Source organism: Equus caballus, chromosome 16 (assembly GCF_041296265.1).
Source record: "Equus caballus isolate H_3958 breed thoroughbred chromosome 16, TB-T2T, whole genome shotgun sequence".
Lineage (NCBI taxonomy): Eukaryota > Metazoa > Chordata > Mammalia > Perissodactyla > Equidae > Equus > Equus caballus.
The window spans coordinates 14,955,268-14,983,115 of NC_091699.1; the positions used below are offsets into that span (position 1 = coordinate 14,955,268).

Consider the following 27,848-nt stretch of genomic DNA (forward strand, 5'->3'; position numbering starts at 1 on the left):
GGGTCTCTGTAAATACTGAACAGAATCGCACTGTGCGTAACTGCCCAGGAACTCTTGGGGTCTGTGCGCTTGGAGGTGGTCCTCTTCATGTGCTGGAAGTGAGTTTTTAGCTTAGGGGAGAGTGAGGCTGATGGGCTGTGCCGGATGGCCTCTCTCTGCTGTGGGCTTCTCCCTTTAGCCTTGAAGTCTGGGACTGGGCTCCCCTCTTCCCTCTGTAGACGCGCTCTTGGGGGCTGACAGTGACTCGGACCAGGCTCCAGACAGCCCTCCGCCCAGGGCTCTGCAGCAGGCATTGCAGGCAGAGCGCCATCTGGATGCCACGCATCTCACCCTGACGTTGGAAGAGGGATTGGGGGTGGGAGGGGGACCGAGTCCACCCTGCCTCCCTCTCTTTCTGAGGTCCTAGCCAGCCCCTCCCTACCAGGGAGTGGTTTCTGTGGACCAAGCCCTGGGCTGGTGGCTGGAGGAAGCGCAGGACTTGTAGGGTCTACACCTGTGCCTGCCCAGAGAGCTTTCTAACTTCCTTTCATCTTCCCAGCAACCCTGGGGCAGCAGGGAAGGGATTCCCACTGACAGATGGAGAAACTGAGACTCAGAAGAGAGAGGTGGTTTGCCCAGAATTGCACATCTAGGGGACCTGGGGCTTCAGCGTGAGTCTCCTGACCCTTTCAGCTACAGCATTTCTCAAATCTCAATAAGCCTTTAAACAAACCAAAGGAACACCTGTTAAAGATGCAGGTCCCCAGGCCCCACACCCAGAGATTCTGATCCACAGGATCTCAGGTGTGGCTCAGGAACCTGCATTTGTGCAGACTGCACCGGGACCCCCAGTATACGCTTAAATAAACACTCCCCTACACCACGTGGCTTCTCCTTCACTAGCTGCGTGGAGAAGTGCCTCCCTCAGCCAGGTCCGTTCCAGAAGGGAGGCAGCCTTGGGACCTGGCTGACACCCCTAGATTTATGTAAAGGATGGGGCGGGGGAAGAGGTTCCTTCGGTTCACGCCTGGACAGGTAGCTGTAGGCTGCAGTGCCCCAGCAGCTTGCCTTTCGGTCGGACAGCCTTGGTCTCCAGCCCTGGCCGCACAGTTTGACAGCCGTGTGATGGGGTCGTCGTTTCATGTCTGCACCACAGTTCTGTCATCCGGGAAATGCAGTCGGAATTCCTACCTCTGAGGCTCGTTGGGAGAACTAAACCAGACAGAGTATATAAAGAGCTAACACAGTGTTGTGCTTGAATAAAAAAGAACGCCCAATTTCTCCCAGATAGGCCACACCAATCCCTGGCTCCATGCCTTTTCTTGCTGTGTTTCCTTCCTGGAAAGTCTCTCCCTCCTCTCTCCTCTGAACTAAGTCTTGCTGGTCTGCTCAGTTGCAGTAGCCTGTGACTGGCATCTCATTACCTTCTAAGGTGTGCAAGGAAGTCCCCATGCTTGGGTTTTGGAGTAGCTGGGAAGGACAGGTGTCTACCTCAGCTCAGGCTCTAACTTCTGTGCCTCCTGGAATTTGAGAGTAAACAGAAATTCTGCCTTTGCTCACTCAGAAAATGCCTAGAGCATCTAGGTGGGTTTTTTTCCCTTTCTTTTCTGTCATTCATATATATCAACAAAATCCTCCTGATGCCCCCCACCTCACCCCAGTTTGTTTCCATTGTGAGGACTCTGAAGGCAGACAGGGACGCTCCTGTTCCACCCTGTGGATTGAGGTGGACTGCAGGAAAGGTTTCACCCAGCTGCATTCTGAAGTCATCCTCAACTTGCTGACCTCATCAACCCATAACTTATTTTACTGTGGGAAGTTTGAATTAAAAGTAATGAAGTTAGTCACCTTTGGATTGAAGGGACTTTCAAGATGGAGATACCCCAACCCTCGCTGAATGCTTCAGTTCTCAACAAGCCAGTGCTTGAGTACCTCCAGGGACGAGGCTCTCACCTCCCCATGCAAGGCTGTGGCATTACAGTTTTACCCGTTAGTTCCTCTTCCTGCTCTGAGAGGTTTGGGAAGTTTCTCTGAACCAGGGAGTCCGGGAGCAGGCGATGCAGGTGGGATGAATGTAGCAGGGCTCCTTTTATGAGGCTGGAATGTGAGAGACGGACCCAGACCCTGGAGCAGGGTTATGCGGTGGGCTTCATGTCAGAAACAGCACAGTCATGGTGGGCTCTGGGGCGGTGGTCACCCCAGCATGCCTTGTCTTAGAGACTTTACAGTTTGAAAACCGCCTTAATGTACTTATGTTCGGATCCCACGGAGCCAAATGAGGTTCCCTGGTTCCTCCCTGACCAGTGGCAGAATGAATCCCAGAATCTGAGGGGCTAAGGCTGAAGTTGGGGACCAGGTGGCTCTGCGGGGAGAGAGGAAGGATGCAGAGATGAGGAGCTGGGCTGCTCGGAGGCCGGATTTGGGTCTGGGTGTAGGTGCAGAAGTGAGAACTCAACCCACCACGCCCCATGGTTTGTTTAGGTGAAGGCGACGTGCTCTTCCGAAAACTCTTCTGTGGTTGATGATGCTTCCAGCTTGTTACACGTAAGACTTTTCTCCTGAATCACAGCCTAGGGACAAACTCCTCCTTTTAATTGAACCTGGGGTACAGTCTGATCTTCATGTTGAAGAAGTTGTTTTAACTGGTTTAGGGGCTCAGGGCTCCTCCACAGAGGGCGCTGAAGGATGGGGCTGAGGGAGGATGGGGCTGAGGGAGGATGGGGCCGAGGGTGGATGGGGCCGAGGGTGGATGGGGCCGAGGGAGGATGGGGCCGAGGGAGGATGGGGCCTAGGGAGGATGGGGCCGAGGGTGGATGGGGCCGAGGGTGGATGGGGCCGAGGGTGGATGGGGCCGAGGGAGGATGGGGCCGAGGGTGGATGGGGCCGAGGGTGGATGGGGCCGAGGGAGGATGGGGCCGAGGGTGGATGGGGCCGAGGGTGGATGGGGCCGAGGGAGGAGGGCGCCAAGCTGTCCTCAGGGTTCTGTTTTCCAGCTCACTGCCTCTTTTCCAGCACTTTCTTTCGTTCCAAGCCAGAATGGCCTGTGCCACGAGTGGTTTTCCCAGCCTTCCATTGTTGTAGTCTCTGTCCTGGGCGTGTTGGGAGAAGGCCGTGCCAGCTGGCATTGCAGCCGAACTCTCAGAACCCGTATTTCAAAGCAATTACTGACAAAAAAAAAGCAGGCTTAGCTGCAGAGCTTGTAAGTACTTCCAGATTCGGAGCCACAGGCTCCAGAAACTGCTCATAAGGCACCCCGAGTCCATGGGGGAGTCGCCTGACGTGCCCCCGCGCTGGGTCGGGAGTCAGGAGCGACCGTCCAGAGTCCGCTGAGGTCCATGCAGGGAGTAAAGAGGTATCGCCAGGCACACGGGAGGCTTCTCAGCCGTGGGGCCACATCTCGGATTCTCGTCCTCCATTTCTCTTCTGTTACTGGGGACCCTGGGCAAGTTGCTCAGCCTCCCTGGGCCTCATTCTCTCCTCTCAGTTGGAAGTGATGATGCCTACCTTCCGGGTTTGTGGGGAGGATCAGCTGAGATGAAGTATGTGGGGGTGTTTGTAGACTGTAAGTGCTGTGCAGATCTCAGCTGAGCTCCAAGAAAATCCCGTGCAGCCCATTCTCAGAGGCCAAGGGGTGAAGTTTAGGCCAAGTCAGAGGAGGCTAAGCTTAGGCAGTCACTCCCAGCGGCGCAGCACGCACGGTTTCTTTGGAGTCAGATCAGTGCCAGTCCCGACTCTGCCACTGCACCAGCTTCAGTTTTCTCATCGGTGACGCGGGATAACAGCCCCCTCGCACACCTGTCGCGAGGAGTCACTGAGAGATCACTCAGGTAGGCGCGTGGCCACGGCTTGGCACCTGGGAAGCTCTCGATGTAGCCGTAGTGTCAACACTGTACCAAGAAGGACCTTCAGAGCATATCGCTCAAGGTGAGATTCTGCGATGATTTGTCTGGGGATGCTGGCCCCTACCTGAAACGCTAAGACGTCCACTTGTTTTCCTGCACACCGTCTCATCTGATCTCCAACAACCCGTGAGCTGGGCAGAGCAGGGGTTTTAATCACCATTCTACAGATGAGGAAATTGAGGCACAGAGGAGGGAAGTGGCTTTGTCCGAGGTCACAGGGTGAGTTACTGGCGGAGCAAGTCTCCTCACTCCCAGAATAGCCCTTCTAACCCTGAGTGTTTTGAGGTTGGAAATCCAACCCAGAATGCATCTGTAGTGGGCTGTGGCCTGGAGGCTGCGGTCTGTCCTGGTGGACCTGTCAGTAAACATGTTCCAGGCACTGTCCTGGGTGCTGTATGCATGTGTGTCAACTCACTACATCCTCACAAAAACCCAGTGAGACTATAGTGTTGCTCTCCCATTTTACTGAGAAAACTGACACTAAACACTTGCCAAGTTTGCATCACCAGTAGGTGGCAGAGAACCTGGCTTTGGACGTCCAGGCGGGCTGGCTCCAGTCTGGGCTTCTCCCCAGCGTTCCTGCTTCAGGGCCTCAACACGTGCTGTCAGCGTGGGAGGTGTTGGAGTGAAGAGATGAGCGAGGCGTGGCCCTGCCTTTTGCTGCAGGCTCGCTGTGCCGTCTGGGGCACATTTCTTTCCTTCCTACCCCGCAAGCCTTACTTTGCCCACCTTTGGCATGGGGGCATTGGACTGTCCAGCTCTAGCAGAGCGTGGCATTTCTCTGGGTTCCAGGGAAGGGCTGGGTTGTGGAGTGGTCAGCCCCAGCCCCGGCCAGCCATTGTGTGCTGGGCTCACAGGCCGGCTGGGTGTGGCCCAAGCGCTGCCAGGCCTTCCCCAGGGAGGAAGTGTTGGTGTTTACAGGAAATGCAGGACAAGGCCTGGGAGGCGGGTGGAGGAGGGGCAGCCAGCCACTGCAAGCCCTGAAGATGCGTCTGGGCAATGGTGGGGCTGAGGGCCCGTGCCCCTCTTCCCACCCCAAGGACGAGCCTTTTTGTTGTTTTGAAGGAAAAGTCCCACTTCCCAGGCAGCCGTTCCCCTCCCCTTGTCTCTTCCCCCCAAGACTGCCACAGCCTGCAGGCCTCCAAAACCCCCCAGCCAGCTGACCCCTCCTCCCGGGGAGCCTCCTGGGAGCTGTGGAAGGAGCACTGAGCTGGTGACAGGAGATCTGACTCGAGTCCTTCCTGCTCTGAACCTGTGTCCTCCACCTGTTCAATGGGTGACTTGCCGCAGCCCTCACAAACACATGGCCTCGCTCACTGCCCTCATGGAGCCCACAGCCCAGCTCTGAGAAGCAAGACGGGAAGAGAACAGGCCAGCCCTGGTCAGCCTGTGACGCGGGAGCACAGGTTGGCTTCACATATGCCACAGCGATATTCCATGAGAAGTGTGCGTAAATTGAAATTTTCTAAAAATAGGCCCCATGTTGATTATGCTGGGCATGTGGGTTATTTTTTAAAGCCTGAATAAGAATTGGGAAGGGAACTAACATTCATTTTGTCCATGCCGGCTGTCAGGCACTGTCTTAGTTGCTTTTACATACCCGATTTCACTTGTTAAGAGATAAGGATTATGTTTGGGGGTAAAAGACCTGAATTTAAGTCTTGGGTCTGCCACTTGCTGCCTGGGTCACCCTGAGCAAATCCCCCAGCTTCTCGGGGCCTCGGTTTTCTCATCTGTGAAATGAGGATACTACCTTGTTGTTTCCCACACCATCCTCTTCGTCCCACTGGCTTGCCTGAGCCCCCACCTTGCCATCCCCACCCCCGACTGCCGCCAGCCTTCTGTGGGCTCCCAGCCTCCTGTGTGGCTCCCTCCCATCACTGTTTACAAGTGGCCAGGGTGAACTCGCCAGGGAGCACAACTGATCGGGTCCTTCCCCTGGCTAGAACCTTTCCCTGGCTCCCCATTAGCCCTGGGATATGCGTCCAGGCGCCTCACCCTACATTTGAGCCCCCCGCTGCCTTGCCAGCCACTCCTCCCAGCCCTTGTTGCCTCACAGTGATGATTATGCGCCCCCTGTTCCCTGCATGCAGTGAGTTGGTGGTTGGCTGTATATGATGGTTGACAATGCCAGAGATGTGGCAGGAATCGCTAGCACAAGATTCCTCAGCTTCACAGGGGGCCCCTTTGGGCATAAAAATCACAGAGCATTGCAGAGGGGGGAGCCTTCAGATTTCCTCCAGTTCTCTTTTTTTTTTTTTGAGGGAGATTGGCCCTGAGCTAACTACTGCCAGTCCTCCTCTTTTTGCTGAGGAAGCCTGGCCCTGAGCTAACATCCGTGCCCATCTTCCTCTACTTTATATGTGGGACGCCTATCACAGCATGGCTTGCCAAGCGGTGCCATGTCCGCACCCGGGATCCAAACCGGCGGACCCTGGGCCGCCGAGAAGCAGAACGTGCCAACTTAACCACTGTGCCACTGGGCCGGCCCAGCAATTCTCTTATTTTATAGGTGAGGAAACTGAGGCCCAGAGAGAGGTAGGGGCCCACCCAGTGTCACACAGCAAGCTGCTGGCAGAAGTGGGACTAGAACCCAGGTCTGTAAGGCCTTTTGGAGCTCTGCCTGATCAATTCAGCCCTGGCCTTTAGGTCAAACTCATTGTAGCAAATAAAACTGCCAGGCACTGTGCTGAGTGGTCCATCTGCCTCGTTCCTATACATCATCTCATAAACCCATCTCATAAACAGATGAGGAAACTGAGGCAAGGAGGTTAAGCAACTGACCGAGGGTCATCAGGCTGACAAGTGGCAGCTGGGTCCTGACCTCAGGGATTGGAATTTCGAGACTTGTGCCTGTTATCATTATCCTCTTCTCTGGTCCCCATGGGCAGAATTCTAGGGTCAGTGATCAGAGCAAGGCCAGGCCCATGTGCCGGCATGCGGCTGCTGCTGAGGGCCACAACAGCATCACTCTGCTGCCCGCATCGTTCCCCAAGTCGCACAAGGCAGTTACTGTCTCCCAAAGCAGAACCCGAGGGACCACTGCACTGGTGGGTTTGGGGCTGTGGCTTACGATTTTTCTGATACATTAACTCTTTATATTAGTTTATCATTTTATGAGGCTTCTGCAGATCTTCTAATGATAATTTTTCCCCTCGACCTCTGAACTTTGATTGATTATCTGAAAAGAAAGCCTTCACACTTAGGAATATGTTTCTCTTTGGCTAGGAAAGATGCTGGTGTTTGCTTGAGGTGGGAGGAAGCTGAAGTGGAATCAAGGAAAACAGAATTCCTTGAAATCTCCATAAAAACCACCTCAAACCCAATAGGATGGCTAAAATAAAAAAGACAGACAATATAAGTGCTGATGAGGATGCAGAGAAATTGGAACCCTCAACACTGCTGGGGTGTGTGTGTAAAATGGTGCAGCACTGTGGGACACAGTCTGGCAGTTCCTCAAAAGGTTAATCATAGTGACCCTGTAACCCAGCAACTCCGTTCCTAGGTGTACACCCAAGAGAAATGAAGACACATGTCCACACAAAGACTTGCACACGAATGTTCACAGCAGCTTTGTTGATGATAGTGAAAAATTGGAAACAAGCCAGATATTCATCAACAGATGAATGGTTAAACAAAACGTGGTACAACCATGCAGTGGAATATTATTTGGCCGTAAAAAGGAACAAAGTGCTGATACATGTTATCATGTGGATGAACCTTGGAAACATTATGCTAAGTGAAAGAAGCCAGACACAAAAGGCCACATATTGTATGATTCTGTTTATATGAAATGTCCAGATTAGGCAAATCTATAGAGACAGAAAGTAGATTAGTAGCTGTCACAGACTGGGGGGAGAGAAGAATGTGTTCGACTGCTAAAAGGTGTGGAGTTTCTTTTTGGGTTGATGACAATGTTCTAAAGTTAGATAGTGATGATGATTGCACAACTCCGTGGATGTACTAAACAGCACTGAACTGCTCACTTTAAAAGGGTAAATTTTATGGTGTGTGAATTTTATCTCAGTAAAGCTGTTATATAACAAGAAAACAAATCCCTGTAAAGCCATTGACAATGTGTTTTAAGAGGAGGGGTGGGGACGTTCCAGGTCAGAGAGCAAGGATGTCCTTCTGTTTTTACTTAGTGCAGTGGAAATTGAGTTTTTAGAGAAGCCGCTCCTTCAGTCATGTTTCTGGGAACCATTACAAGCCCTATCCCTTGGCTGACCCTGGGTGCAGGATGCGTTCCCTCCAAGAGGGGACGAAGCAGAGCCTCACTCCAGAAGAGGAGGCTCTGGGCAGCCGGCTGCTCTCCGAGCTCGGCCCCCAGGCCACAGGATGCCTGCAGTCTGCTCTCCACGCATGGTTTCACAACTCTGGGTGTTTTGTTTCTCCATCTCCATTTTACAGATGCGGAAACTGAGGCCCACCAGGGTGGTCACGTAGCCCAGGTCGTGCACTGCATTAGCAGTGAATCCAGGACTTCTGGGTCTCTGACCCCGGTCCTCTTGGGCTCTTTCTGCTGTATCAGATTGAAGGTTCCCAGTTACCGTGCAGATGATATCTGTATCTGTGGAAACCTCAGCGTCCCCTTCAGAGGGGGAAGATGGGAGGGGTCAGTTTTGAGTGACAAGGAGTATCAGAGCAGAGGTGCCACCTGGGGAAGGCCCAGAGAGATCCTTTGGGTGAACTCTGAAGGGGCTGGGGGCTGGGGGTATGGGGAGTGGGGAGGGACGGGACTGGATGTCTGAGGGTTTGGAAATCCCTGCTTTTGTACCCAGCCCTCCCCTCCATCCGCTTGCAAGCTCTTCCAGCCGCTCCGCTAATTAGGATAGTCATCTTCGCCGAGTCCGTCATCCTGCCTCCTCCATCTCAAACTTTCCAGCTCTCTGAGAGCTCGGCCCTGAAGCCCCCTGCCCCTCCCCGCTGAGCTGGCAGGCTTCAGAAAGGCCCCCGCCTATCTCAGAGGCCAGAGGATGTTACATCTGCAATCTGGCCTCCTTCATACATACCGCACCAGCGAGGATGGAGTTCGGGGACACAGCGCCCGCTGACAGATTCCCCGTGGGGGAAGCGTTCCTTTTTTATGAGTTATTGGGCCATTTTGGCTGTGCTCGGGGTTACGGCTCCCAGTGAGTGTCACATAGGATGGGATTTAATGGGCAGAGTTGGACAGCCCCGTGCCGGGTTACAAAGTGCTCATCCCCCCACGTGGACGTGCATGTCCTTTTACGATGCTAGGCTGCTGGAAAGGACTGTGCTCATTTGGAGGGTCGTTTAAGGTAACGAGCTCTGGGCAGCTATGATTTATGTTCCCTTTAAAACACAAGGCGACCCAGAGGGAGGACACAGCTCTATGGAGACTAGTCTGGGGGTTTAGAACTTGGCCCTTCTGCAGGCTCTTCTGGGCTGGCCAGAAAGGACCTACTGCGTGCCAGGCAGTGGCTGCTTTCACCATCATGTTCTCATTTACTCTCACAATGAACCTACATGGTCATCCCCACTTTATGGATAAGAAACAGAGAGGTTGGGTGCCTGGCCTAAGGTCACACAGTGACTCTCCTCTATCTGATGCCTAAGTTCTAGACCACTTGGTCGCTAAATTATGGGGCTGACCGCCTGGCCCTTTTGCCTGTTTTCCATGACATGTTTCATCACCATTGATTTACAGATTAAAAAAAATAAAAAGTCAAAAACTGAGGCGTGGAAAGGTTAAGTAACTTGCTTGAAGTGGTCGAGCTGGGATTCGAAGCAGTCTGACTTCGGAGTCCACCCAGTTAACCAGCACTTTGTAGTGTGCTTTCTTGACGCCAGAGAGTGCTTTAGTCATCTCTGGTTCTTCCACGTGCGGGCTCCTTGAAGTAGGTGCTGATCCATATTTGTTGACTAAATAAGTGAGGAAATGGGTGGCTGGAAGTGAGAGATGGATGATTGGATGGTTGGATGGCCGAGTGGGTAGATAGAAGGATGGCTGGATGGGTGGATGAATGGACGCACGGATAGGTGAGGGGATGGGTAGATGGGTAGATGAATGGTTGGATGGCTGGAGGGAGTGGGGGAGGGAGGGCAGGCTGGGTGGATGGGGAAGTGGATGGAAGAGTATGCAGATGGGTAGGTGGTTTGTTAGATGGCTTTCTCATATGCACTATATTGATATGTTCACAGAAGCTGTCTGGAGACATCACCTCACTTAGTTATGATTATAATCACTGTTTTGACTGGAGAGGCCATAGAACACAGACAATGACTATTTGCTTACCGCTGGATTACCAGTACCTACAGGACAGGGTCTGGAACACAGAGGGCTCTTAATAGGTGTTTTTGAATGACTGAAAAACCAAACAGTCAGGTACCAGATAGCCAAAAATATAGAGCCTTGCAGCTATCCTTAGACCATACTGTGCGAAGGACCCATCTCAGAGGTTTATGTTGACAGACTGGGGAGATGGATGCAAGAGTTGTATGCAAGCGTTCCCAGTCTGTTTTCCCAAGGGAAGAAGTGGTTACTCACCCGGAACACAAGTTCTGCCAGGGCCTGTCGGAGCATTTGGGCAGAAGTTGTTAAGAAAACATTTCTCGGAGGTGTTTCCTTCCCCTGTATTTGAAGATCAGCGTGGTAGCAAATGTGAAGGGCCTGTAGGGGCAGCTCTGTTGACGCTTGTGGTCTTAGAATATTTTGATTTACTTATTTAACTAATGACTTCTGTAAGGATAAGGTCGGTCACTGCAGCTTTCATTGAATCTGCAAAGGCGCTGGATTAGACTTGCTCTTTTATGTTGTGAAAGCTTATTTTTAATGGTAATTTATCCCCATTCGTTGTGTTCACAGTCCCTAAATAGTACAGTGAAATAAATGAGCCAGAAATATCATCAGAGCACCCGAACTCTTGCCTCCTGACTTCCATTTTAGTGATCTTTCGAGAAAACAGAAGACAGAGAAAGAAGTAGAATGCAAAGAGCATGGGCCCCGCTCCTGGCTGAAGCTGAGGCTGGGTTGAGGACAGATGGCTGGGGGATCAGAGGTGACTGGGTTTATCTCTGGGAGGTCTGGGCATCTCCAGTGGTGAGCAGGATCGTTTGAGTCAAACGTGATAGATTAATAATGATATGGTTTATTTTAAAGTGTTACAAGAATACGCAGTGACTTCACAGGTGTTATTCCTTAGGATGAGGCCATACTAGGTAGCAAATGTTAAAAATGAGTTGACTTAAAGACAACAGTAGGTAAAGAATAGACAAGCTGTATGCAGCTAGGGCTGGGCTGGTAACGAAGAGAGCTAATATTTATCGAGTTATGATGTGTTGGGCACTGTTCTAAGCATTTTGCATTATTTCACTCGTTGAGCCCTCCCAACAGCTCCATGAGTTAGGCACTGCTGAAGCTTGGAGAAGTTAAATAAATGGCTGAGCCAGATCTGAACGCAGGCAGTCTGACTCAGGACTGTAAACTCTATTCTGTGCACTTTATTGCCTCTCAAAAATAAAATAATAGCACAACAACAAAAGCCAAGCCCCCTTTTGCTCTTGCAACCTGAGACCCAGCTTCCCTTGTTCGTGCTCTGAGGAAACCCGACTGGGCCTCTGTTTTCATGCCTCTAAAGTGAGATCACTTGTAGGGAAAGGCATTTTCTCAGGCCTTGTGTGTTGGCCCAGATTTGCCACATGACCTTGGGCCAGCCGTTTCCCCTCTTTGGGGGTTTAGCTTCTGTGAGCTCTCGCCCCAGTGTCACCCATGGCTCTGCTCTGTGGATCCAACCCTCTGCTTGGCTTGAAGCAGAGCCCCTGGTTCCATGATGCCCAGCAGCATCTGATGCTGGGGAGACTTCCTGCAGCATCAGGACCTGAGGATGCCCACCTTCCCACACCCCAGGGGGAGCAGAGCCTTGCCGGATGGCTGAGCTGTTGGGGCCGAATCCCACCAGCACTGGAATATTCCTGAACAATTTAAGCAGGAGAGTGACAAATCAGGTTGGGTTTTGAGAAGATTCTTCTGTCCGCTGGGTGGAGAACAGATTGGAGAGCAGTCAGGACGGGGAGAGAGTAGGAATGCAGCTGTTACAGACGTCCAGGCAGTGTATGGCTTGGACCACTGAGACTCTGATAGAGATGTGAGTGGAGTCGGGAGATATTTATAGGTAAATTGGAGAAGGGTTTAATGCTTAAGTAGCAGCTGGCTATGCAAGGAGATGCTCAGATTTCTGGCTTTCTGCCTGGGAGGATGGTGACACCCTTCACCCGGTGGGAGGCTTGGCTGAGAATCCTTTCCTCCTTTGCAGCACATTCTAGGAAAGGCCTGGCATATACCTTCTTTTCCTTAATGAGAAGGAGGAGTGGTCCAGGGGCACAGTTAACTGCTCCATCCCTCACCATTACTGGTTATCCTGACGGAGGTAATGGGCTCCTTTTGGGGCCTGAGGTGGCCGTTCCTCCTGGAGGGAGGACAGGCTCCTCTCCCTGCATGCCAGACACATGGCTGTAAATTGACGCAGGCGGCTCTGGAGGGAGGGGAGCTAGAACTCAGACAGACCGGTCCACGTAGCCATGTCCCTATGTGATTCTGAGCTCGCTGAGCAGCTGTAGTGTTCCTGACCATTAGACTGGGTACAGCTCCTTAGTGGCAGGAACTGGTGGCCCCTAAGGCGTGGTGTGGGGAGAGAGGGAGGTCTAGGGTGGTCCTGGGAGGGGAGACTCTAGCATGCCTTTGTACACCTCGGTGGTATATGGCTTGTTGCAAAATAAGTTGTTTGCTCTCATCATTTGAAAGAAAAGACCAACACAATAATTTTTGAAAAGGCAAAGAGGTCTGAGCAGAAGTATAGCCATTTGGAGCGTAGAGTGGATCACCCATTCAGCCTGGGGCTCAGGACAGGGTTCAGGGTCAAGGTTCAGCCTGGGTCAGGATCAGTTTGTGCCTCTGCACACAAAGTGCACAGCTACAGTCCCCCCACAGACACTTATTATGTCAGGGAAGCCCAGGGAGGAGCAGGTCCCACCATCACCGGCCACCTTGTCCCTGGCCTCAGGGCCCCCGTGTGGACCGGGGGATGCCTGTCCTGCTCTTGTTTCTTGGGCTCCAAGTGCTCTGGAGATAGATATGTACAGTTCTGGCTCCTACAATAGTTGAGAAGGAGCTCCAGGATGGATCCCTAGTTCGGATGTGGCCTAAGGCTCAGTCTCTCCTCTCCTGATGTCCCCACCCCAGCCATGCTTCCACCTGCGGGGAGTGGGGCCAGAGGCAAGGGCAGGGCTCACTGCCTGCATAAGGCCTGGGCTAGAGTTGCCCGAGCACCTCCAGCAAGTGGATGCTCCCTTCTCTCCTCCCATCCGTCCATCCATCCATCCATCCATCCATCATTCCAGCATCCCATCCTGGCATTCCCAGAGGGCGGGAATAAGTATATGGTAAGAATTTAATAAAGCCAGATGCCTGGACTTTTAGTATGAGAGAAGTTTTGTGAGCAGTTGTCCGGGACCACATTGCCAAGGGCGTGAGGGAGCCGTTGAAGGTTTTTGAGTAGAAGAGGGGCATGGCCCGATCTCTGTTGTAGAACAGTCATTCTGCTGTGCAGAGGGGTGGGCTGGGAGCAGGGAGCAGAACCAAGAGGCTATTGTGATTGGACGAGAGCCTCCTCTGTGGGGATGATTTAGAAGTCGAAGAAAGGAAGCTGCTTCTGCTCCAGGTTGCTTTATGTCCCATACCAAGCTCTTTGCTGTCTCAGTGCCTTTACACATGCTGCTGCTCTGCCTGGAGTGCTTCCCTGTGCCGTCACAAGACTCCTCCTCCTCCTTCCAGTCTCAGCCGCCGAGAAGCCCTCCCTGACCTATCTACATAGTTCCCCCTTGTTATTCTTTGTGAAAGCACCTCCTCCTCCTTCACTCATTACGATTTATGACCATATATTAGTTGTTCCCTTTCTGAGGACAGGGATGACATCTGCTTTATTCACCAGTGTTTTACCCAGTGCCGAGCCCTGTGCCTGGCCTAAAGCAGGCAGTCAATACGTATTTGCTGAATGCATGTATGAATTATTTAGTTAGTTAATGGCAGAGCCTGCATAATGGTCATAGTTACATGGATATAAGACTGTTATCACACCTTTCTAAGCATTGACCTCACAGCATCTGCCAAGAAAATGCAACAGGAATCATTATCCCCAGGTAGCCTAGGTGGAAACTGATACCCTGAATTGTGTCTTTTCCATGATGTAGCTGATGGCAGGGCTGGGACTAGGGGCCAGACTCTGTCTACCATATCATTGCATCCCTTCTTCAGGCATGGAGGACATGGCCACTTTGAGGACTAACCCTGCTGCCTGACCGGGCCAGTCCAGACTACCAGACCAATCAGACTGAACATCTCTTGCCCTCTAGTAATTATTTGTACCTTCCTTCAGTATCACAGCCTGCCTTGTATCTAGCAGGAAGATAAGTCTGTCTTAGACAGCATGTGTAAAGGCACTGAGGCAGCAAAGAGCTTGGCATGGTCAAGGAGCTAAAAGGAGGCCAGAGTGGGGGCAGATAGGGAGGTTTGTGCCTGGGTCTCATGCATTTCTGGGTCCCCAAGGAGGGCACGGAGCTTTGCACACAGAGTACTCATTAATGGCTTGTGGCATTAATAGGGCCCCTGGCCTGTTCACTTTGCCTTCGCTGAACAGGAAACTCTAACCCTCTGTCTCCTCTGCTCTGACCCCAGTGCCTACACAGAGCCCTACAAGGTCTGTCCCATCTCAACGGCGGCCCCCAAGGAGGACCTCACGTCGGATGCGGAGCAGGGGAGCTCGGAGGAGGAGGACAGTGCTCCAAGAGACCCCAGCCTCACCCACAAGGTAGAGTGCCCCATCCCAGGCAAGGGGCTGAGGGATGTGGGGGTCAGAGATGTGAAAGTGGAGAGAGGACGGTAGAGGATCCACTCCATTCCCTCTCGGTGCAGAAGGACCTGTTTGCAAACGTCTGGCCCCAAGCTGGACGCAGACGCTCAGTCACAGAGCAGCGGGGGCTGTGGCTGTGAGACACACGGCCAACATGGGTCCTGCATTGGGGATGCAAGGGTGGCTGCTCCTGCTGATGTCCCTTGGGTCTGAGGACATCTGCGGCTTCCCAGAGCCTTTGGGGATGAAGTGGAAGAGAGCTGTCTGATTTGAGTCCAGACAGATCTGGATTCTAATGATCTCGGGCCGCTGGGCCTCAGTTTCCTCCTCTGTGAAGTAGGAATCATGAGAGTGAGATGAGTTAAGGGGTGTGAGTGAGTTTTGTTAAACGAAAACAGTCTTGGAGTGAAACTTGGTTTCCTCATACCCTGCAGCGCCGCTGTGAGGGGTTGGGGCGGAGGGAAGGCCGTTACGTGTCTGGAGGTGGGTGGCCACTGGAGACCCAGGCCTTCTTCCTGGTGGTAATTCCACACGCTGGCTGGTGGGCACTCTCGGTGAACCAGCGCTTCACTTCCATTCGCCGACATGACCTCAGTACTCCCACATGCGGCTTCTCGGAGCTGCGAATTGTTCCCCATGTTTCACAGTTGCAGGAACAGTTAGAGGTGAAGAACTTGCCCAGGGTCACATGGCTGTTATTTGGTGTCACCCAGGAAATATCATGAGGTGATGGGGGCCAGGAATTGCCACCCCAGGGGCACCACTGCAGCAGAGGGAACAGGCTGGGACGGCTGAGACCAGCTTGAGATGCCCCCACCGCGTCTCCCGGGTCCGCTTCTGTCTGCCCAGGATCAGCTGCACAGGCCGTGGAGCCATGCCTCCTACCTGACACACCCCCTTCAGGCGCCTTGTCCTTGTCCTGTGTCCGTCCCGCCCTTGTCATCCTCTCTTCCGAGCCTGGGTGCGCTGTGTCACAGTGGTTCGAGGCTCTTCGTGTGGAAGCACTCAGCAGAAGTGCCCAACACTTACCAAGCCTTTTATAAATGGTCCTTCTTTCGTGGTGTTTTCATACCCTTTAAAAATTCATTTGTCTCTCTGCACAGTGTTTTCCGCAGTTACCCACCCGTGGCTCTGGGGGCGCTGACGGGGCTGACCCACCCGGCACCTGGCTTCTCTTCTCCTTCTCCCTCTAGCTGCCGCTTCACCTCTCCTCACCCCTTCCTCTTCCCTCCTGTCCCTGCTCCTCCGTCTTTAGATAGAGTGAGTTCTCTGCTGGCACTAAATGCTCCCAGCTTTGTCATCTCTTTTCCTCCTTACACTGACTTCAGTGCCATCATCCCTGTTTTGCAGTCAAGGACACAGAGGTTCAGAGAGGTTAAGTAACTTGTGCAAGGCCACACTGCTGCTGATGGAAGTGGCTGCAGGCCCAGTGTATGTGTGTTTCACTGTAGTGCTGGTGGCCTCCTCTTGGCCCTCCACCCTCCCTTCCCCAGGAGGGAACTGTTGAGTTAGTGGTGCCTGTTTAGAAATGGCTTTGGCTTTTCTGGGCATCACTGGGGTCATGGAACCTGGGAGCAGAAAGGGAGAGTTATCATCAGGGATTTGGTCCCCATTCTGAAACTGAGGATCATGTCTGGGTCCAGGCCCAGAGGAGGTGAAGGGCTGACAGAGCAGTGGGGCCTCCCTTGTGCAACTTTCTATACCTCAGGGTCCCCCACCCCGTGATGCTTTCACCACAACCAATGAGTTCTCTGTTAAACCTTCCTCTGGAACCACCTGAATCTCCTCTACCCGTGTCACCAGTGGCCCGTCACTTCCCATCATGGGACCTCAGCTTCCCCATCTCTAAAATGGGAGCATTAATAGCAACTGCTGGGCTGTGGGAGGGTTGAATGAGGACACTGATGCAAGAGTGCCAGCCCAACACAGTAGGGGCATAATAACTCTCTGTTGTTTCTGAGTCTGGGATCAGAGGGGGCATGGGACAAGAGAGAGTCTGGCCTGCTCAGAACCATTGTGAAGACTTGTAGTCCTAGGGCCCCGGACATTGGTGGTCATCGGGGTCAGCTTCCCAGTGTTCTGTCTCCAGGCCACTGCTTGGACACCCCCAGGAATAAGGAGCTTGCAGGAGGCCGGATAGCATAGGGAATGAGAGGTTCAAACCCAGCTTTGCCGCTTACTAGTTAAGTGACTAGGAAATGGGCAATTTCTTAACCACTCTGTTCCCCAGTTTCCCTGTCTGTATAATCAGGAAAACAATAATAGTACCTGCTTCAGATTAGTTATGAAAGTAAATAAATCTAAGGAGACTTAGAATAATGCCTGACATACAGTGAAAGAACACACAAAGGTCAGAGCTTTTGGGTGGGACCGTGGTCCCGGACAGGGAAGCAGCCTGCCCAAGGTCAAGCAGGACTCAGTAATAATGCCAAGGTCATGGAACTGAGGCAGCTCCTGCCTGGGACAGGGGCCCCCCTTCAGTGTCAGCTGGGGTCAGGGTCCACACAGGGCGCCGGGTCGGAGACAGGAGCATCCTGTCATTCTGAGAGCACGGAGGTCTAGACTCCTCACGGCGGGTTCATTCCCTCTCAGCAGCCTCGCCTTCCCACCTGCCCCACGGGACTGAGCGTCCCTGCCTTCTGCCCTCATCCTCCTGTATGAGCGTTCATGATGCACCAAAGCTGAATTAAGTTTTCGTCTCACAATGCGTGCTCTTCTAGATTCTCCTCGTAAAGTATAAATTGTGACAGATGAGGGTCACAGTCCCCTGGGGTCCTCCTTCCCAGTCCCTGTGCCCTCACGAGGTGGCTGGAGTACGCATTATAGTGTGTATCCTTCCAGAACTTTCTCCCTGTATTCGCCTACATACGTCATTCATTATGAGTGAAAATGGATGGTATTGTTGGTGGAGTTATTCTTCTATAAAATAGAAACTGTGAGATAACTTAGTTGCTTTCATTCACTAGTATCTTAGAGATTTTCCCATCTTGGCACCTAGAACTCTAAATTCACTTTTTTTCTGTCACGCAGTGTTCCAGTTTGTGGATATGCTGAGTTCATTTTGCCATCCCCCTGCTGAGGGACATTTACAGTGATTCTGGGTTTGTGCTCTGCCGACAGCATTGCGGGGCACTTGCTCACACGGTGCCTTCTATGCCTTCTCCTCCAGGGCGGATCCCAGCAGGGGGTCGGTGGATCAGAGAGCAAGCATGTTGTCAGTCTTCTGTACCTGCTGCTGAGGTGACCCCGGGAGGTGTTCCAGCAACGCCCCCTGGCAGCCCTTGGGGTGAGGGGCTGCCCGTCCCTGGGCCTCAGTGCAGATGGGAGGGGAGACTTCCAGATGAGCAATCTTTCCCGGCTCCTTTCTGCCGTGGGAGTTTTGGCGGGGCAGGAAGTGGGGAGAAGGAGCATTTACTTCTTATTCTTTTGTCTTCCACTGGCTCTGAAAATTCTGTTTCTCCAAAAGGCAAAGTCTCCTCTCTGTGCTTCCGTCACATCGGGGGAGTGGGGGCTGGATCTCCCGTCTCCAGCCATCTCAAAGGAGCGGCCTAGAGAGGGTGTGTGGTCAGTGGAAGCGCCTCCGTGGGGCCTCAGGGGGCTTGTCTGGGGGTGTGGTGAGGAGCCCTGCCTTCACACAGTTGATATGGTTTATGTTAAGTGAATAAAAGGTGGTGAGCCCCGCCCTTCCCAGATGTTTTGGGGTGACCGAGTCAGGAGGGGAGAGTTTTGGAGCAAGACAGGAAGCTGAGCCCAGCTGGTCCACCCACATGTCTGACCTCTCCCTCTCTCCCACTCATGGACATACAAAGGGTATGGGTTGAAGGCAAGAGGGGGCAAAAAGGAAAAGTGAGAACTTAAAAATAGATCTGGCTATGAAAGAAGACATTCAAAGGCTGGCTGGCCGGTCGCTCCTCCCAGACAATGAGCCCACTTTTCAGACTAATGGGGTCTTTTCAAGCTAAATACCAGCTCCCCCAAGACCAGCCCAGGAGGTGGCGCCCCCCCCCCCCCCCCCCCCGGCTCCTTCCTCCCTCACCTGAGTCCCGTTGTCACCACATTTCCCTGACAGGTCCAGCCCTGAGCCCAGGCAGAAGTTTGCCCTGTCCTCTGGAGCAGACCCATCTGCCATCACGCCCTCCCTAGCCCCCGCCGTGTAGGTCATCTCCTCCCTGGCTGCACCCAAGGTCACTCGGCCTGGCCTGGGCTTCCTTGCTGACCTCATGCTCCCAGGCCTCGTGCCTGTGGCCTCTGCCTAGGTTAAAGGGTCCACTGGAACCCTGGTTATTTCCCCTGGGCACATCCCCAGCCTGGGTTAAATGTCACCCTGTGCTTTCTCTGGACCCTCTGGTGCAGCCCTGCACATCGGCCCTCCGCACATGCTCACTTCTCCGGGCCCCAGGGAGGTCACTGTCAACCAGCATCAGCTTCCTCAGGCTGCACCCTGTTTTCCTTCCCAGAAAACAACCTTGTCTCCTGGTGAACATGAACTCCCTCCCGTCTGCATCTCCTCTCTACCTCAGTTTCCCTCCGTCCCCTCCTCTTCTTCAACAGACATTCATTTATTTGCTAAGGACTTACTCACTCCTACTGTGTGCCAGACACCCTTCTAGGGGCTGAAGGTACAGCAGCCGCAGATTGGACCAGGCGCCCCCCGCCCTGGTGGAGTTCACCTTCCAGAGGAGGAGCTGAACTGTCAGCCAGGAAACTCCTAAGGGGGCTTAGGTGCTGAAAGTGCCGTAAACCATGAACAAACCCAAAAGACCATGGTTGTGGTGGACAGAGCACCGGGGGGCGGGGCGGGGGAAATGGACAGTGAGGCTAGAGAAAGCCTTTTTTTTTTTCCAGTTTGTAAAAATTATGTTAAAATACATGTAACATAAAATCCACAATCTTAATCATTTTTAAGTGTACAGCCAGCGGCATTAGTCTGTTCACGTTGTTGCAGCCGTCACCACCATCCGTCTCCAGAACTCTTTAATCTTCCCAAACTGAAACTCTGTCCCCATAAAACACAGCTCCTCATTCCTCTTCCCCCAGCCCCCCTGGCACCCACCATTCTACTTTCTGTCTCTGTGACTTTGACTACGCTAAGGACCTCAGATGAGTGGAATCAGACAGCATTTGTCTTTATTTGATTGGCTTATTTCACTTAGCATAGTGTTCTCAAGGTTCATGCATGTTGTAGCAGGCGTCAGGATTTCCTTCCTTTTTAAGGCTGAGTGATGCTCCATTGTGTGGATAGGCCACATTTTGTTTACCCGTTCGTGCAGTGATGGACACTTGGGTTGTTTCCGCCTCCTTTTGTGAGTCATGCTGCTGTGAGCGTGGGTGTACAGATCTCTCTTCAAGACGCTGCTTTCACTTTTGGGGTGTCTATCTGGGAGTGGAATTGCTAGATCTTTTGGTAGTTCTATTTTTAATCGTTTGAGGAACCACCATACCATTTTCCACAGTGGCTGAGCCATTTAACAGCCCCACCAACAGTGCACCAGGGTTCTAATTTCTCAGGAAGGCCTTTCTGCTGAGGAGGAAACCCTTGAGCAGGTTGCTGAACAGTGTGAGGGAACAAGACGTGGGAAGGTCTGGGGACAGAGCGTTCCCGGCAGAGATAGCAGCGCAGAGGCGGGAGGGGGGGCGAGCTTCGAGCTTCGAGAACTGCAAGACTAGACGGTCAGCTTGGCTGGAGCAAAGGGGAGATGGGCAGGAGGGCCTCTGTGGGACCTCCCTCAGCCTGCGGCCGTGTTCAGGTTTTCCCCACTCTTCTGCCTCCCTCACTGCTGTCACTCACTCTGCACGACCTACTCGAGCCAGGCCCTCTCCATGCCGTCCGCCTCAGCTCTGGTGGTCTCCTCACCTCAGGAGCTCCCCCTGCCCTGGACTTCGCTGGTTCCGTCCTCTGCTGGTTCTCTCCCTGCTTCTCCAACCATCCCACTCTGCCTACACCTCCACATGAGGCATTTATTCCCAAGGCCCAAGCTCCTCCAGCCCTGCCTCTCATTCCTGTCCTTTGCTCAGGCAGCCCATGCCAGGCCAGGAGCCAGCTGTTCTCAGGTGACATTCCCAGAGCTGACCTTCTGACCCGCCCTCCCCCAACCCCAGAAGCTGCAGCCCCACACTCGCTCCAGCTGCCAGCTGCCCTTGTGGGCCCTTCTTGGGAACATCACAGACACCTCAGACTCAACACATCCCTAGCTGAACTCGGCGTCTTCCCAGCGCCCCCGGACTGCTTCTCCTCTTGTGTCTGCCATTCTGGTTGTTGGCACCAGATCTGAAAGATTTGGAACCCTGGCATTTCATTTTCTATCGCCGTGTCTTAATCGTGGATCATATGAAGTTTAATAGCCACCTAGGCCTTTGGCCAGGCACCACGAAGGATCCAAAAATGAGCTCTGTCTGCACTTTAAATGCCCCAGCGCGTTTGCACTTGCAGTTTCCTCCATCTGAAACACTCTTCCTGCTGTTTGCACAGCTGGCTACAGGTCTCAATTAGATGTCACCTCCTCCAAGAGGCCTCCCCTGCTCACCCTGCAGTGCTGGGTTGCAGAGTTCCTGTTGATTTCCTGCCTCATGCTCATCTCCAGCTGTGGTTTGCTCTTTGTTTGCCTGCATATTTGCATATTGGTTGCCTTTTCTTGTCAGAATAGCTCCAGGTGGGCAGGGACCACGCTTATCCCCTTCACAGTTGCGTCCTGCTACCCGACACATCAGATTGTATTCAGTAAATATCTCCGAATAAACTGATAAATAAGTAAATACGTTAGACCAGTTTCTGTATTTAAGAAAGGAAAACAAACTTAAATGTACAACAGTTTAATGAAATGAAAACCTTTGTTTGGTCCTGTATAATTTTCTTTGCACAACGAGAGGCAGAGCTGGGAGCCAAACTTGCTTCTCGCCAGCTCCCCGGTGACCAGGCAGAGTTCATCATAGCCCTGTTTCAGGGCAGCATGAGCAGAGGGCCTGGAGGATACAGACCTCAGAACCCAGGGGGATAGGAGAGAATAGGGGCTCAGAGGTCCAGGGGGCGTCCTGGGCACCCACATGTCTCACACCCCTCGTTCAGGGTCCTGGAGGGGCTTGGGGCTGTCAGAAGCCAGCGGCCTGGGTATGAGGACAGTTAGGACCCCCTGGTCCGGTGAGAGCTGGTTCCATGGCTGATTTTCCTCTCTGCTGAGTCTCAGACGTGCCCCTGGCTGCAATTTGGGATTTAGGCCCCAAGGTCACACTGACCCTTGCTTTCTCCTTCCTGACTTCTTGGTGGTCACTCTCTGTCCTGAGTCTATGGTTCTGCTATTCAGAGTTTGACATGTGGCCCAGCAGCACCCCAGGTCCCACCCCAAACTCACCGAATCAGGATCCCCATGTTCTCAAGATCCCCAGAGATTCTTATGCTCATTGAAGTTTGAACCCTGGTCTGTGTATCTCAGCCTTCCAGTCTATTTTGAGCACCCACAGTGCCCTCAGCTCTGGGGATGCCAGAAAAGAAGCTAGTGGGGTCCCGGACCAAGGGGAACTTATAGTCAAGTTGGAAAAGCTACTCACATGATACTCTTTAAACTGTACACTTATGTTTTATGCAATTTTCTGAATGTTGTATCACGCGATTTAAAAACCAATAAAAACGGCCTCTGAGATGGAACAGTGTAGGGCAACCCTAGTGTGCCCAGCTGTCTGAGCTAAACCCTGAGCAGTGGCAGAATCTCAAGTCTTAAGAGTCAGGGCAATCAGGGAGGCTTGCAGGAGGTGAGGCCTGAGTGCTCTTTGAAGGAGAGTAGATGTAGTCAGGTAGAAAGGAGAAGGAGGATACACAGGAGGCAGAAATGGACAGCATGAGGCTTGGAATCCAACCATTGCCTGGGTTCCTGAGGTCATGGCTGGTCCTTTCCCCAACTAACATGAGATAGTGAGGACAGGAAGACCGTGTCTCACGTGAGCCATGTACTGGCCTTTTCCTGCCGTCCAACAGTGAGAGCTTGCCAGTCACAGTCACAACCACTCTCTTAGGACTCTAGGAGAGGAGAGAACTGACCGGGGCATTTAGAGATCACTGTTTTTAAGAACAATTAACATGAGATCCACCCTCTTAATGTCCATGGAAGGATGAATGGATAAACAAAATGTGGTCTGTACATACAATGGAATATTATTCAGCCTTAAAAAGGAAGGAAATCCTGTCACATGCAACAACATGGATGAACCTGGATGACGTTGTGCTGAGTGGAGTTGGTCAGTCTGAGAAGAAGAAATACTGCCTAATTCCACTTAGATGAGGAATCTAAAACAAGACAGTCGAACTCCTAGAAGCAGAGAGCAGGACGGTGGTTGGCAGGGCCTGGCGGGAGAGGGAGATGTGGAGCTGCTGTTGAATAGGTGTAAAGTCTCGGTTATGCAAGAGACGGTGTCTCAGAGGAAAGGAAACCAAGGCTGGGGGTTATTCAGCAGGTTGGAGGCAAAGTCGGGAGTAGACATCAGGTTTCCTGAGGCCTCATTCGGGGCATTCCAGGATACATGCTGCTTCTACGAATGTTTTACAAACCAAAGATTCTTCCAAAATTAAACGTTTTTTAGACTATCTGGGGCAAACCCAGACTCACACCAGCCTATCTTCAGAAACTAGAATAAGACAAGGCGTCAGCGTGAACTGGGAGCCAACCACCTGGTCCTGGGGGAGCCGGGGGGCACCTCTGTTTGGTCCCACCCTCTTCCCTCCTTGTCCTAGCGGGCGTGGCCTCATCCCTTCTCCACTCCCTGTGGGAACACAGGTGGTAGCTGGGATGAAAATGAGCTGTCTCTCCCTGAGCCCCTGTCTCTGTATTTTCCAGTGACTGGTAAGGCTGTGCTGGAAATCCCAATGTGAGTTCCAAGGGGAAGGAGGATGTCCATAACAGTGGTGCCCGGAGGAACGTCGCGGCCGGCGCACTCCTGGATCTGGTGCCGCCTGTGAGCCTGGCTTCCCGGGCACCTCCTTTCTCCAGATGCGACTTTGGAACACTCCGCAAGTCCCCTCCTCGGGGCCCTCAGAACAGTGAAGACTCATGAGGAATATTTCCCCAGGGCTTGGAACAGCCGCGGAAGGCAGCCCCTTCCTTCTTTCCGGATGCGATTTACATTTTCCCCAATGGGCTGTGCGGCTGAGGAGGCTAACAGATATGGAGCATTGGGGTGCCTGCCCTGGCCCTTTGCCCCACCCCAGGTTTAGCCTGTGACTTAGAGACACTTACCGAGATTATAGGGAAATTCTGGGCACAGGGACCTACCTGCATGAGCCCAAAAGGCCTGAAAGTAGGGAAAAAACAAGGTGAACTTGAGTAAAACTGAGTTCCATGAGGCATGGAGGAATGCAGGAGAGGTGCCTCGAAAGGGTCTTCAGGCTGAGTTACAGGCAAGGGGTAGGACTTATTTGTGCCTCAGTTTCCTCATCTGTAAAATGGAGATAATTATAATAGTACCTACCTCATAGGTTGTTGGGAGGGTTCAGTGAGGTAATATGTGTAGAAAGCTCAGAGCCAGACTTTTCACAAACAAGTGTTGAATAAATGCTCACTGTTATATTATTAAGTAGGTATTATTATTCTCTCTGTTTTACAGATGGGGCTCGGAGAAGAGAAGTAACTTGTCCAAGGGCTCAGGTATAGGAAGGGGTGGAGCCCAGGATTTGAACCCAGGTTCTCTGACCCCAGAGTGCAGGCTGTCACCATCATGCTGGGTGACAAGTTCTCTGTAAGTGCCAGGGAGCCACAGGAGCCCCTCGGGGCTGCAAGTGACAGCGGAAGGTGACCACCAAGACCTAGGATGGATTGGAGCCGGTGAAAGACTGGAGCTCTCGATGAGCTGGAGCAAGTTCAGCTGACGGGGGAGGGACACCGGGGGGCTTAGGTCCAAGATGGGGACCAGAAAGCTTACCACTTCAGAGGCAGGGGAGTTCTGAGCGTGGACAAGGCCCAGGGTGGGTGGAGTGCATGTGGATGTTGGAGAAAGTCCTCTGAGAAAGAGGGCTCAAGGAGGCGAAGGGCTGAGGGTTACAGCATGGAGAGTCAAGTGTCCAGGTGACCACGGGTGGGGGGAGCAGGTGTGAACTGGGGAGGGGAAACTGAGCCAGACACCAAGACATCAGGACATGGGGCTTGGCCAGGAGCCGGCAGAGAAGAGGGTGAAAAGAAAGAGGGGCTGTTTAAAGGCAGAGCAGGTGCCAACCCAGGAGGCCGTAAGCAGGGAGAGGTGACGGAATGGGAGCTTTACTACTACTAATTATTATTATTGCTTTTATTACTATTATTATTCAGTGACAGTGATGCCTCACTCTTCTATAGCTTTCACTGAGAGTGAAGAGCTTTTCCATCCACAATTCCGTATGATCTTTGTGACAGCCTCTAAAACAGTGGTTCTCAAACCTTTTGGTCTCAGACCCCTCTACCCTCTTAAAAATGATGGAGTTTTCGTTTCTATGAGGTATATCTATCAGTATTTACCACATGAGGAAGTGACGCTGAGAACATTTTAAAACATTTCTCTTTTAATTCTTTTAAAAATACCAGTAATAGACCCATTACATGTTAACATAAGTAGCATTTTTTATGAAAAATAGCTGTTTTCAAAAAAATGTATTGAGGAGAGTGACGCTGGTTTGACGCTTTTCCAATGTTGTTGATGTGTGGCCTCAGGGAAGATGGCTGGGCTCCCCCCGCTGCGTCTGCACTGCGTCTGTTGGACAGTGGTTTTGCTGGACTTCAGTGAAAATCCAGGCTCACACACATGTGTAGTTGGAAAGGGAGGCGGGACCCAGAGCTCTGGGCCCACACCTGGGCAACGGCCGCTCTAGGAGGAGGCTGAGGACTCCCCTTTACAGCTGGAGCAACTGAGGCTCAGAGACAGAGGCCCAGGTCTCCCAGCTCTGCCTGTGACTGTTCACCACGGTCTCCACAGGAGGGCTGTCCCTGTGACCTGCCCTGGCCCAGAAGAGCCCAGAATGGCTAGTTTGCCTGGGGCCTGGGGAGGAAGTGGAGACTGGGTGGCCCCAGGGAACAGAGGCGATAAGCTGCTTCGGCCTCAGGCAGAGGGGCCAAGGCCTCCTGATGTAACACCAACAGCATCAGCCTGAGAAGTGCGATAGCCTGGCCCCGGCACCCCAGCCCCCACACTCCTGGGAGGAACCCTGTTCCCAGAAGTCTGTCTCTGGACACTGCCGTCAACCTCAGAGTTCATTTCCTGGTTAAACAAACATCCATACTCAATGGCCCCATTGGGCAACGCCCAGAAGCAGCTCCTGAGGAGAGCCTCGGGCACATGGCCTGCCAGGCCTCCGTGTCGGGCTGGTGAAGACACATCCATCATCGGTGCAGTCCCTGAAGCAGGACGGCCCGTGTGTCCCACCCAGAGTCTGCCGTCTGGTAAGAGTGTCTGGGAGGGACGTGCAGAGTGGCTCGTGCCCCGACCCCACCCAGACCTCTGTCCCCGACAGCTTTGAGATTGTAAACAGTGGTAATGACGACAACTCCAAAATTTGGGCGGGGCGTGACCACTCCCCTCCATCATCTCATCAGCTCATCCTTGCAAGGTGGGAATACTGACCCCGTCTTCCACCTGAGGAAACTGAGGCATCTGAGAGGGGCTTGCGCACGGCCACATAGTGCGTGTGGCCTGGCTGGGATGTGGACCCGGGCGTCCTGACTTGCTGATAGTTCTCTTTCCTCTGTAGCCTCTGCTCCGAGGGCCAGAATCAGGAAGAGCTGAGGCCAGAGGACGAGCCCGGCCGTCCTGGGGTGTGGCCCGCTGCTGCCAGCTTTGCAGCGCAGGTGGAGAACAGGTGCTTCCCCACTGTGTATAATGAGCAGAGATGCCCTCTGCTGAGTACAGCTGGGTGCCAGGCACACTGCTGAGTGCCTGGGTGTTGGAGCCACACGACCTGGATTTGAGTCTTGGCTCTGCCACTTAGTAGCAGTGACTTTTGGCAAAGGGTAGGACTGACTTGTGCCTCAGTTTCCTCATCTGCAAACTGGAGATGATAGTAGTAGTACCTACCTCATAGGTTGTCGGGAGGGTTCAGTGAGCTAATACGTGTAGAAAGCTCAGAGCCAGACTTAGCACAAACAAGTGTTCAATAAATGCTAGCTGTTAGATTATTAAGTAGGTATTATTATTGTTATCATTACCCATGTTTTACAGATGGGGCTCAGAAGAAAAGTAATTTCCCAAGGGTACAGCTATAGGCAGGAGCGGAGCCCAGGATTGGAAGCCAGGCCCTGACCCCAGAGTGTCACCCAGGGCTCTCAGCATCGTGCTGGGTGACAAGCAAGAACCGCATCACAGGCCCTGAAGACTGAGGCCATCTTGCCTCTTGTCCGCATTTTATAAGGGAAGAAGCTGAGCTTCAGATCTCCTGACTGTTGTCCTTTCTCTGCGCAGTAATTCTCCTCGTGGAAGCCTGAGCGCAGCCTTTGCTTAGCTGTTGAGGCCTGTCCTAGCAGATTACATTTTCCATTGTGGGGGTTTTCTTCCCAATCCTGGTCACGAGTGGGGCTCTGCAGGAGCCCTGCTTGGGGAGTGTGGGCTGCTCGTGTCCACAGAGCCCCACGCTGGCCCTGCAGGTGCAGAAGGCGGATGGGAGGGCAGGAGGCCAGGTGGGACTGGAGGCCTCCGCGGGCCTCAAAATTTTCCCTCCTGCCTGGTGGATGCTGTGACAGCCCACCAAAGAGGGGGCAGTGAGACACAGTGGGGAGACTGACCGTGGGCCCAAGTTCTGCCCTGTTAGGGTGGCCTCAGAGAGACTGAAATCTCCAAAAACACTGTGCTTCTTAGCCAACAGACTATTAGGGACAGACCAGCTAGGGAAGGGAATTCATTTATTGAGTACCTACTTTGGTCAGGCACTGTGTCTCATTTCATTAGTTTGTTCAGATGTTTATTGAACATCTCCTCTGTGCAAGTATTCTGTTAGGTAGTGCGACCGCTGGAAAGAAAAGTTCAGAAGATAAAGCATTGGCGCAGTAGTTCTTATCCAGGGGTGAGATTTTGCCCCTAGAGGACATTTGGCAATGTCTGGAGATCTTTTGGGGTGTCACAACTAGGGGTGGGCGCTGCTCCTGTCATCCAAGGGTAAAAG

The 27,848-nt window shown here is 52.7% G+C and overlaps 1 protein-coding gene across 1 annotated transcript in view; it reads left to right on the forward strand.

Moving 5' to 3' along the window:
• The window catches only part of FGD5 (FYVE, RhoGEF and PH domain containing 5), a 110,677-nt gene that overhangs the window by 32,086 nt on the left and 50,743 nt on the right, over positions 1 to 27,848 (forward strand). Inside the window, exon 3 of the mRNA XM_023619913.2 lies at positions 14,575 to 14,707. Within this exon, the coding sequence (XP_023475681.2) occupies positions 14,575 to 14,707 (133 nt within the window). The remainder of the gene's footprint in view (positions 1 to 14,574; positions 14,708 to 27,848) is intronic.